Below are 12,760 nucleotides of genomic sequence, written 5' to 3' on the forward strand. Positions count from 1 at the left end.
CAAATCATCTGCCAGTTCTAAGCCCCATTTTTTACAACTAACTGAAGTATATTGCTTCAATTTGGAGAGCTTCTTTGTCGTCCAAAAAACCCTGTGAATTGAAAACAGATGATTTCTTCTTAAACAAGCGGGTTTGACTGTAGAGTACAACAAAGTAACAGATACTTACCATAAATCTCTTATCTGTACTCCTGGCAGATAGTGATTCCAAATTTCTTCTGGCACTCTGAAATCCCAGTCAACAGATTCCAACAACGTCCAATAGAACTTGCCACCTCTTTCTTGGTCTGCTGGGTGTTTTGTTGAAGTTGTTTTTCCACCTTGTTCGAACCACCCACCTCTTCTTTTACACTGTTTAACCAACTCCTTATTTGCAAATATTTAAAGTTTGAAAGATTCCCTTGTACCTCCATGTTGAGATCTTCATACAATTTTAAACCCTCTTTGTTACACAGTTGTCCCCATTGCACAAGTCCTGCCTCTTTCAAAGGTAAAGCCAGAGTATCTTTGGTCCATTCTGGTGAGCCCGGTGAATCCCGAAGAGGTGCGTATTTACTATAGTATGGCAACTTAGTAGTCTTCCTTACCTCATACCACAATTTTACAGAGTTCTGCAATATTTTGAACCTCACCTTCTTAAAGTATTTGGGGTATCCAAATTTATATAGAAAACCCCTCCATGTTTCATCGTTAAATTCCATTATGACTTTTAATATGTGTCCTAATTCTGAGGCCCCTGATTCGTACAATGCCCCTTTCATGTTTTTAATGAAAAGAACCCAAGCATAATATTGGAGATCAAGTAGCGCTAATCCCCCTTTCTCCGCCCTCCTTCTCAATTTCTTTCATGAAATCCGTACTCCCTTAGCAGCCCATACAAAACTACTCATTTCACCTTGTAATTTACCCAGCCATTTCTTGTCGTACTTTAAAGGGACTGCATTAAAAATAAATAACAACTTTGGTAATATCATCATCTTAACAAGATTTACTCTCCCCAGAATAGTAAGAGGGAGGTTAATCCAGGATTTCATTAACTTACAAGAACCTCTCATAAAATTATTTTCTGCAGTTTTTTTCTATATCTTTAACTATCGTAATTCCCAGATATTGCAACTCTTTCTTACTTGGTACCCCCTCTTCTTCCAAATTCCATGCCATTACTTCAAGTCATCCGCATATAAAGCCACCTTCCTACTGCAACTCCCACATCTAAATGGTACAATTTTCTTCTCCTTTCTAATCTTACAGGCCAGGGGTTCTATATACAGGTTGAATCATAGTGGGGATAATCAAATCAAATCATTAACATTTATAAAGCGCGCTACTCACCCGTGCGGGTCTCAAGGCGCTAGGGGAAAAAGGGGGGTTATCGCTGCTCGAACAGCCAGGTCTTTAGGAGTCTCCGGAAAGCGGAGTGGTCCTGGGTGGTCCTGAGGCTGGTGGGGAGGGAGTTCCAGGTCTTGGCCGCCAGGAAGGAGAAAGATCTCCCACCCGCCGTGGAGTGGCGGATGCGAGGGACAGCAGCAAGTGCGAGGCCAGAGGAGCGGAGGAGGCGGGTGGGGACGTAGAAGCTGAGGCGTCTGTTGAGGTATTCCGGTCCCTTGTCGTGGAGGGCTTTGTGTGCGTGGGTGAGAAGTCGGGAGGTGATCCTTTTGCTGACTGGGAGCCAATGCAGGTGTCTCAGGTGTGCGGAGATGTGGCTGCTGCGGGGTATGTCGAGGATGAGGCGGGCAGAGGCGTTTTGAATGCGTTGCAGGCGATTTTGGAGTTTGGCTGTGGTCCCGGCGTAGAGGGTGTTGCCGTAGTCCAGGCGGCTCGTGACGAGGGCGTGGGTCACGGTTTTTCTGGTGATGGCGGGGATCCAGCGGAAGATCTTGCGGAGCATGCGGAGGGTGAGGAAGCAGGCGGAGGACACGGCGTTGACTTGCTTGGTCATGGTGAGAAGAGGGTCCAAGATGAAGCCGAGGTTGCGGGCGTGGTCTGTGGGGGTCGGTGCGGTGCCGAGGGGCGTGGGCCACCAGGAGTCGTCCCAGGCGGACGGGGTGTTGCCGAGGATGAGGACTTCAGTTTTTTCAGAGTTCAGCTTTAGGCGGCTGAGCCTCATCCAATCTGCGACGTCCTTCATACCCTCTTGTAGGTTGGTCTTGGCGCTGGCGGGTTCCTTGGTGAGGGAGAGTATAAGTTGGGTGTCGTCGGCGTAGGAGGTGATGATGATGTCGTGCTTGTGTACGATGTTGGTGAATGGGCACCCCTGTCTTGTACCCCTCCCAATTTTAAAGCAACACGTTAGGCTATTAGGCTACCATTACCTAGGATCTTTGCATCCAAATCTTGATATATTGTCTGTAGCACCCTATTGAATTTCATCCCCAATTTAAAGAATTCACAGAGAGTATTCAAATAAGACCAATTAACCCTGTCAAATGCCTTTGTCGCATCAATCATTATCAACGCTAAAGGTTGCTTTCGGGAGCTGGCTAAAACAATTGAGCCTATCAGGCTATGTGTCAACTCGTGCATGAATCTACCTTTTAAAAATCCCTTTTGATCTTCATGTATTAATTTACCTATAACTAACCCCAGTCTATCTGCCAGCACTTTTGTAAAAATGTTATAATCACAATTCAATAGAGAGATCGCCCTATATGAATCACAATACTTGGGGCTTTTCCCTGGTTTCAAAATTAATGTGATAATAGCTTCCTTCCAAGAGGTGGGGAGTCTACCTCCTTCTTCAAAAATAGTACTGCATAATTTCACTAAGAATTTTATTATACTTCTCCCCAACACTTTATAAATTTCAAGCGGTAACTCGTCTGGTCTCTGGGCTATTCCTAACTTCCCTGACTGTATACATCGTTCCACTTCTATTGGCCCGATTAACTCATAGAGGACTATATTGTCCTGCTCCCTCAAAATCGTTAACCCAAGGTCTTTTAACCATGTTTTAACCTTCCCTGGTGACACCTCTAAATTCTCTATATAAAGTTCTTCAAAATAGTTTTGAAAGGCCTCTCGGATCTCCTCATTACTCTTACAAAATTGTCCTGACTTTTTAATGTAGAATTTTCCTACGTTATTCATCACCAAATGTGTCTTTGTCTTCCAAGCCAACAATTTTCTACGGTTTTCCCCATACTCAAAATGTGCTAAGCTATTCATCTCACATCTTGCCTTAATTCTTCTATCTATCACTGCTAAGAGCTCCAACCTTAAATACTGATGTGTCCTATGAAGTTCTTCCATTTCTCCCTCTTCAGGATCTTGATCAATAAGATACCGCTCTACTTGATGTATACTTTTTTCCAGTCGGCTGATATCATCCTTATATACCTTCTTTTTGATATGGGCCGCCCTCACTAATCTACCCCTCAGATAAGCCTTAAAAGTATCCCATACCATAGCTAACGAGGATGACCCAGTATTAATACTAAAAAAACTCCTCTACGTCTGCTCCTAATCCTGCTACAATACCCTCATCTAATAGGAGGGTTCTGTCTAAGGTCCACCTACCCTGAGCTTGTCCCTCCTTCAGTCTAATACTCAAACTAACTGCAGAGTGATCAGATCGATGAGCCCCTACATGAACTATATCTTCCACCCAATCTTTCAAGTTCCCGTCGACCAGTGCATAATCAATTATAGATTGATGTCTATATATTCTTTTGATGTACGTATACCCCCGCTCTAATCCCTTCCTCTCTCTCCATATATCAAGCACACCCAACTAAGACATCATCATTTATACCTGAGATTGCATCTTCTCATTAAACTTTGATCTACTACCTGAGGATCTATCTAACTCGTAATTCAATACAACATTAAAATCCCCCATCCATATTATATAGGGTCTGAATATTGTATTACCTGTTTAAATAGCCCCTCCAAAGGTACAAGTTCATCCTTATTAGGCCCATAGTAACCCACCAAGGTAAATGAGAAATCAAAATCCATCAATTTTCCAATAATCCACCTCCCTAATTTGTCTACTGATCCACAGTGAAAGGAGATTTTAGGGTGATTTTTGATTATATTAGCCACCCTTTTACTACCCCCAGCCTGAGTTGTGCTTGAAATCTGCTGTTCCCATTTACATGGTTTGAATAGATTGGACCATTCTTCGTTAGACAAGTGTGTTTCTTGTAAAATAAAACATTACTTTGGGTGTCTCTTAAATATTGCAACATCTTTTTCTGTCTGTTTACTAACCTTAGACCATTAACATTCCAGGACAAAAGTCTCAACTCATTTCCTCCAATCATCTACTTTCTCCCTACTCCCAACGAACCCCAAACCTCCAAGAATATACCAAATGAGGACACTTTGGGCCTGATTCTAACTTTGGAGGACGGTGTTAAACCGTCCCAAAAGTGGCGGATATACCACCTACCGTATTACGAGTCCATTATATCCTATGGAACTTGTAATACGGTAGGTGGTATATCCGCCACTTTTGGGACGGTTTAACACCGTCCTCCAAAGTTAGAATCAGGCCCTTTTTCTTTTGTTTTCTCCTGGTTTTTGTTTTTTTTTGCATTTTTCCCCATGCTCTCCCACCCTGTGATTACTCCCCTCTCCCCCATCCAGCCCCTATCCAACCCCACCCTCATCCCTTCCCTCCCTGAGAGAACCCACCCTATTTCCTTTGATTTAGGCGCAAAAAAACGCCTCAGGAGGTCACCCACTAGGCCCATGCCTACTAACTATAAAAATGTAATCCTTGGATTAAATACTAGTCATCCTTTCCTTCTCTTATTTTTTTTAATGAATTTGTCTACCTCTCTACTGTCTCTAAAATTATGCATTTTATTATTAACCATTACTCTCAAAGAGGCTGGGAATTTTAATTGGGCCGTTGCTCCTAACACTTTTAACTCATCTATTCTTTTCCCCAGTTCTCATTGCCTGTTTACTGTCATACTGGATAAGTCTGACCATATCTCAAAGTTAGTTCCCTCCACTGTCAATGATTCTTTTCAATGCAGCTGCTAAGATAAATTCTTTAATTGTGTACCTATGAAAACTAACCAAATATTTTCTATGCTCATCCCGATTTGGAGGTTTCCTGAAAGGATCCCTATGCATTCTTTGAATATCTTTTGCAATAGTTTCTTCTGCTTCTTGAAGTTGCACCCCTTGTTTAACCAGGCGAACTACCAAACCCTTCAAATCCCCCCCCCCACTCTACACCTTCAGGGACCCTTAAAAATGTCAAGATATTCCTCATTCCTCCTTTGATGATTCTCCAGAGAATCTACCTTGGAGAGGACATTCGCCCCCTGCCCCCCGCGTTTAAGCTTTCATTTTCCACTTTACTTCTGTCCATTGCCATCCTCAAATCTTTTAATTCTTCTTCAAGTGCAGCGGCCCTTCCTTCAATTTTTTCTCCAAGGGCCTGACATAGACCACTAAACGCTTTTTGATTAATGTTTGAAGTTTCAAAAATGCCCTTAACTTCCAAAGAGAGAGCTCTTAACATGTCTGTTTTGGAATGAATTGTAGGGCCTTCTGCCAATCCTCCTACCTGTCTTTCTCCCTCCAGGGATAATAATCTTAAAGTAGGTTTGTCCTTCGGGTCCAAAATTAGACCCTCTTGATTCTGACTTTGTTGTGTATCCCCCTCTCTACCTAATATGCCACCATTTCCTGGCCCCTGCCAGTATCTATTCAGCGCCACATTAGGTGAATCGGCTAAGAAATCTGCATCTTCCAGAGCTTGGAATCTGTTAGTAGTGCATACATTTTTCGCAGCCTGGTTAGCTTGATTAACCCCTGCACTTCTTATTTCCCTCTCCTCTACCTCAACTATGTGATCACCCCGTTGGGCCAGCTCTCTTTCCTCCATATCTGTGGTATTAGGCAAAACTCTAAAATATGTTTTTAATGAGGAGGTAATCTGAAGCCCCTCGTCCTTAAAGCCAGGGATACTTTCATTCTTGCCTCTAACACTACATCTAATATAATCTTTGCTACGGTTCTCCTGATTACTAAAGGTGCCAGAGGCAACAGTCTTATGGGGGGTCTCACTCCCGCTAGAAAGTAAATCTCCTTTGGTCCCCAAAGTCCCTGAGGTCCTTTTCCCGCTTCTAAGTGAATAAGATGACCCAACTTTCTAAACTCCCACTGCTCCATCTCTCTTTTTAATAGCATTCAAACCCCTAACCCCTTGCATTACAATGTTCTTATTTTCTAAGGTTGAAATTCCTTTTATAACAGGCTCAGATAGCTGACCAGCTATATAAGTGGGGAGACACACATTACCTCGTCTTAATGGTGTCAATGTCAATATCAGCCTTCGCGATGTTGATCTCTCGAGGGGCAGCGAGGACAGCACCTTCCTACCGTGTTCACAGTCACTGTAGTGACTGTTGTAGTATTCGCAGCCTGTGCTGCCTCTTCCCCTCTTCCCCCAAAGAAGAAGCCTTGTTACTGCTTCCCGGCCGCGTCGGACGCCACGCGCTGCCCGAATCCACAGGACGGGCGCTGCGCGATCCAGGCGCTCTCCCCTCTATACTCTCTCCAGCGCGGCTCGAGTCTTCCGAACAAGCGCCGTGCGCTCCGGCTGCTCTCCCCTTTATGCTCTCTGCTTTGCAGCTCCCCACGGCCCCCTCGTCTCAAAAGGAAAGAGGTAAGCGAATAAACTTAAATAGGATATTTCTTCATGTCTTTCATGCCGCCCATCACGCCGAACCTGCGAGCCTCCCGCAGCCTGCTTCCTAGCTGGCCATCATGTTCTCTCTCCCAAGGTTTTAATTTTGTGATTCTGTATATATGGTTTTACAGGGGTAGAGCCATCAGGCAGAATGCACAGGAAAATTCTACTCACATCATCTAACAGTGGTGGACTGTTTTTTAATTTCTAATATTATTTGAGGCCAGGCTTTATATAGACTTATACACCGATTGTTTATATGGTGAGATATCCAATTATTGGAATATATAGAGGCTGTTGAGCAAATGCCCAAGGGGGCTTAATGAGTAAAGCAAGGCAACTGACTTGGAATGTCATTTTTTTGTTGATATAAGATATTGGTAATTTTGATTTTATATATTTCTTTTTTCATTCAAGTAACTATGATAAAACAGTAGATTAATTAAAGGCTGAATTTATTTCATCAGTTGCCACAAAAAGATGCTAATGAAATAGATTGCTACAGATTATAATGTACTTGATCAGACCTGGCCAAGTTCAATGAGGTAATGCTGAGGTTTATCAAGCCACATTTAAACACGGCGCTGCCTTTAGTTGTAGAGTTTTTGTACGTTTTCTTTGTTCACCGAATTGTGCAACATTGAGTTTGTTTATATATCACATGTGCTGCTGACAATGCTGTGACAAAGGCGTAGAGCACCCTGAAACACGCTGAAAATCCTTCGTCAATCAATATATTCACTGCAGTTTTTGAAAAATGACAATCTTTTGCCAATAAATATGTTCACTGCAGTTTCCAAGCGGAGTGCTGATATATATATATATATATATATATATATATATATATATATAGATATGTATATATATATATATATACATACACATCTCATAGAAAAAGTGTTTTTGACTTGCCTATATCTTTGGCATCGTTTGACGAATCTTCACAATTTATTTTTTTAAGTGTGCCGGAGATTCTTGTTGTGCATGGAAAGTTTAGGGGTGATCCGTCAAGCGGGGTCTGAGAAAAAGGAAGGGTCAAGAATGATGAGTTTCCCATGTTAATTCCCATAGGATCTTTGAACACGACTACAGCCGAAACCAATGGACAGAATTACACTAAATTTAGCAAAAAGCTAGCTGCTGGTACGCAAATTGTGCTTTGGGGTGTCATGTGTAAATCCATTCATCCACTCATAGACTCACAAACCCATTCACAGATCCACTGATATAGACAGGCCCTGTGGTCAACCCCTGCTGCGCACGGTCAAAGGCTGTGCCAGGTATGGTGGTGGTTGGATTAACATATAATAATTAAAATGACTTTACATTAAAAAAAACATAGAAGTTAAATGAAAACAATAAACGTTACAAGAGACTTTATAGTTAGGTTCCGAATTTACGTGTACAAAACCATAGAAATTCAGCAGTTATAGTTAGTTATTTCAAGTAACTATAAATCGCGCTCTAAGGTAACTATAACTCACACCTATGCAATGCACAGCTAATTACTCCACATATTGATGACACCTTCTATGGCATCTTTGATATTATCACTGCAACAAGTTCAATAAAATTTTTGATGAGAAAACTGTGCACAGTGAGGGCATGAGTCAAGTTACCTTACAGCGCCAGTAATAGTTACTTGAAATAATTCTAACTATAACTGCTGAATTTCTATGGTTTCCTACGTGTAAATTCAGAACCTAACTATAACGCCACTTTAACTTTGTTTTTTCCAGTGATATATGTATATATATTTTTTTATTTTTTTACCAGACTTTGACTCCGCCCCCACACGCACTCACTCCGCCCCCATTGCGTGCAGCATCGCAGTTCCAACTACCGCACTTCGGCTACTGTACATACGCACTGCTTCACTACTGTATATACCTACTGTATAATTTGCTTCCTTTTGTACTTCTAAAGCTTATTTACCTATATTTGTTAACATATGGTAATTCTTAAACCCTCTGTAGCTATCAATGCAACGACACAACATACGTCTAGTAGTGTAATGCGCTCTGGCACCTTCTGGTGACATTCGCGCTATATGAAAATGCAGAAATAAATATAGGGAAAATCTTGGGATTTTACATTTCAAACATCGGTGTTTCTTGTTTCACGACAAGTAGAAACCTGAAATTTTAAATATTTCCAGAGGATCATCCTAAAATATCATTTGAGCCAACTGAAGTCAGCTTTAAAGTAGACCCCTCCATTTATCAGAAGGAAACCCACGCTATGGACGGTTATCATTATCAACAGTTGCATACGATTCTGACGGGCGTGACCAAAACACGGAGGCAGCCATGTCAGAATCAGTCAATACATTTCAGAGTAGGTATTTAGTTTCGCTCGCACGTTTACAGAGTATAAGCAGTCAGCTTTCCTAAAAGTCTTTTGCCTGATCCAAACATGGCCGCCACTCAGCGTGCGCACTTTACTGTCGGGGCATTACTGCAGTCCGTGCCCAGTAGGGCCTTCGCGCGGCGCTGCCACGTGACTAGTGACAGCTCTGGGCTGTGCGCGGAGCAGGAGGGAGAGACGCTTCCTGAGTTCAGACAATTTGCACGTACGGATTAGTTCTACAGGAAACATGAGGTTGCACGATCACCCTTTGGGGCTGTGGCTACTGTGTGCACTTTTGTCTGCAGCCTGCACTTTCTGCACCGCAAATGTGAATGTTACCGGTGAGTGCCTGCCAAATTGGAAAGCTGTTATAACATCTCTTGTCACTCATGATAGTGTGCCCTCAGTTTGTGTCACACCGTCCTTATTTTGTGTGCCTCCCAGTATACTGGCACAAGCTACACCCTCCCCTATTGGCCCTTTTTACAGTGACTGCAATTCTGTGATTGACCCCGTGTGTCGTACACAACTTTAGCCTTGTAGGTCTGTCAGGGTTATTAACTTCTAGATGGTACCTGTCACCACAGAACGCATAGTTACATATTGCACTTTAATTTTATAAATAATTTATTTTAATTAACTTCTTTGCATTAGAGTGGCCCTAGATTAAACTCCTGGAATTAATTACACTAGTCAAAACTGGAATATGCGAACTCTGGGAAGTGAAGATTCGGGCAGCACAAGTGCCCGTCCGACCACCATGTGGGTCAGCCCCATAGAGCCCCAGGGTCCCTATGTGAAGATCTGGCTCCAAGATCAGGGAGGGCAGGAGTATGAAAGAAGCACTGGTGGTTTGGATCATGACGTTACATGAGCGAGCGGAAAAATTTAACGCAGTTTCCGTGGATCTGCCGTATTACACACTCATAAAATCTGTCCAATCGTAAGTATGCATAAACAGCAAAAAGCACGTGCCGTGGTAGATTTAATTTTAATGTTCACCCCGCCTCCTCTGAGTTCGGGTGCCCTTCACTTTTTTTATTTTTTTTAAACACTGGTACAGGGCCATGGAAAAAAAGTACTGCGCAAGGGACATGGCAGTTGGACAAGAGTGTATGTCTATTACGTAGTGCGAATACGGTGCTGAGAACAAGCATCTCATGTTCGGTGTCCGCTAGGTACAACCTATGCTCAGCTTTTTTTGCAGGCAGTGGTATTGTGGTTAAGGGTATGTTTGAAGTGCGGGAGCTTGGAGATACGGTGCTGTGACTACTGCTAACATAAATTGCTCAATCATTATTTTTAGCATTTGCATCATAGTAACCCTGACTTTTAATTTTATACATGCGAATTATTTATGTTCTCTGATTAAATGATACCGTTTTAAAAAGGTCGTTTAAAAAATGTCTAACCATTAAAAATACTAAAATATCACATAATAGCGTGATAGATAACATGAGTTCTACTGATAGTCAGAAGCTACTCAGCATAATGGATACTTTTTTTTGTATTTTGCGTGTGTACGCAAAGTGATGCTAAAATAAAATTACACTCGTTTAAGATTGTATGATTTTACATGTTAAAGCATATCTAACCTACCAAGTCATAACAATAGATAAACCTAACCTCATATGCCAAATAACTTGCAAAATGTATTTAAAAAAAACACCAGACAACATTGTCACCTTAGGTGAAAAAGTAAATGCACTTTGGGATTGACTAACAAGTGGAACCCCCTTTAAACACAGTAACTGAAAACACAGATTTCTGCAAGAGTTTACAAGTCTCGCACATTTTCTAGGAGGAATTCTATTTCAGGACCGGAGGCTTTGGATTGTGCTTCTCTCTCTTTACTGTTTAAACTCACAGCAGCCAATGAAAAAACACAATCAACAGAAACCTACGTTTCCCAAGATCCCATGTAGTCCATAACACTGTCCAATCACGGATAGCCCTCACATATAAACGTCACCATTAACAAAGTCCTCCCTCTTTCTTTGCTGCTCACAGTACAAGAAAAGTGTCACTCTTCTTTTTTCTTATTGATGTATGATTGTTTGTATCCTAAAAGCTCTTGTGGAGCCGGACATGAACCTGGCCTCCCGCTGTGCCCTATTGTGTTTTTCTTCCGAATGAGCGCTCTCCGTTACCACGGTGATTGGCGATCGATAAAAGACTGCTGGGTCTCCGGACCTTTATTATATTTGTTTGCCTTTGATTTCTCCAAGTGGGAGCTTGTTGGCATGGTGCGTGGCTCCTGCGCGCTCTAGTGGTGGTCGGAGGTAGAGGACTTTGTCCTCTTTCTTTTTCCGACTCGCGCATGCGCTCTGAAGGCACGTCTCATTTCTGATTATGTCGCAGAGCGCAGCGTGAGCTTTGAAGTGCTGCAATCTGTCCCTGAACGCCCGACGGGGTGCTTAAACATGGTAGGGCCTTGCCCTAGGGGGTTTTCAGGTGCTCCCTCCACCCACTATTATTAGAAAGAGCAATTTTTGGAAGCACTTTGTGCTAAATATGATTTTACCTGCTGGGTGACCCCCTGTGAACGACTTCTCTCCTCTCATTAACTGGATGGCGTACCACGCAGATGAAGAGGAGTATTATCAGGAAAATCCTGACTCGCATGAAGAATTTGGAATGGAGGAAAGACTTGTGGAAGCCCTGTGCACCCATGTCCAGGACTCAGTAAACCAGGTTCTGATAAAGGCCTTGAAGTCTTTTACCCGGCCTCTAGTCCGGTATGGCCAGCGTAAATTAAGAGGAAAATTTGCTATGTTAGATATGTCCAGAGATGATCTGGCACCAGATGTGGGCTTTAGCCCAGAGAGCCTCTGTGGGTCCAACATCCTCAGCGGAAGTTCTTGCGCAGATGGCTGCGTCAGTACTTAAAGACCACAAATATGATCCTTTCTTTTCCTTGCAAGATGCAGAATCTCTTCCTACAAATATTTTAGAGACTGCGGAGTCTGAGTCCTCTCATTCCTCAGAGTCGGAGTTTGCAAACGACCCAAAACCGTCTGGTAAATGCAAACGCAAATCTCATGACCTCGATGAAGACAGTCAGACCCAAAAGAGCTTATCCTTTGATCCTGAGTCCATCATCCACCCAAGGTCTACCGAATGGATTCCTTGTGCTGAGGTAGCACAATATGTACATGACAGAATCCGTAAAGGTTTTGACCGTGACATGTGTAGTACCTGACGCTCTGAATGTCCACGCCCCTCACTTCTAGGGAAAGTTGCACATACCCCGGAGCTAGATCCAAATCTGGCCACTTTTATTAAAAAGTTTACCAAAGACCCCAAGAAGGGTTTGGACATAGTCTGGAAAAGGATGCCAGGATAAGTTGTTAGACATATCTTGTCCTATCCCAAAGATCCTCGAAATGGCGGTACTAACTAAGGAGTCCAATACTCCTTTAGACCTGGACACTATATTGCAATGGTCTCAAAGAGCCATATGTTTGCTTGGCAATGCAAATTGTGCTATTTCTACTGAGAGAAGATGGTCCTTCCTCATGCGGATTGACCCTAAACAGGCTGAGTTGGCCCCCAATGAGGCAGGCACTTTACCAAACAGAATGTTGTTTGGGGACAAGTTTGATAAAGATTTGGGAAAATATGTGGCCACTTTTTCGGCCTTGGACAAAGCTCAATCATCCATGAGGAAGATGTTTAGCGGTGGCCTTTTTGCCAGGGCCGGGCAATTCAGAGGTCGTTCGCCAGGCTGTGGATTCCATGAGGCCTCAGGAGGTT

At 42.8% G+C, this 12,760-nt stretch overlaps 1 protein-coding gene across 1 annotated transcript in view; it reads left to right on the forward strand.

The window, feature by feature from the left end:
* The first annotated feature begins 9,057 nt into the window (after window positions 1–9,057).
* The window catches only part of TMEM123 (transmembrane protein 123), a 250,906-nt gene continuing 247,203 nt past the window's right edge, over window positions 9,058–12,760 (forward strand). The window contains exon 1 of the mRNA XM_069202369.1: window positions 9,058–9,345. Within this exon, the coding sequence (XP_069058470.1) occupies window positions 9,252–9,345 (94 nt within the window). The 5' untranslated portion in view covers window positions 9,058–9,251. The remainder of the gene's footprint in view (window positions 9,346–12,760) is intronic.

Source organism: Pleurodeles waltl, chromosome 8 (genome assembly GCF_031143425.1).
Source record: "Pleurodeles waltl isolate 20211129_DDA chromosome 8, aPleWal1.hap1.20221129, whole genome shotgun sequence".
NCBI classification, from domain to species: domain Eukaryota; kingdom Metazoa; phylum Chordata; class Amphibia; order Caudata; family Salamandridae; genus Pleurodeles; species Pleurodeles waltl.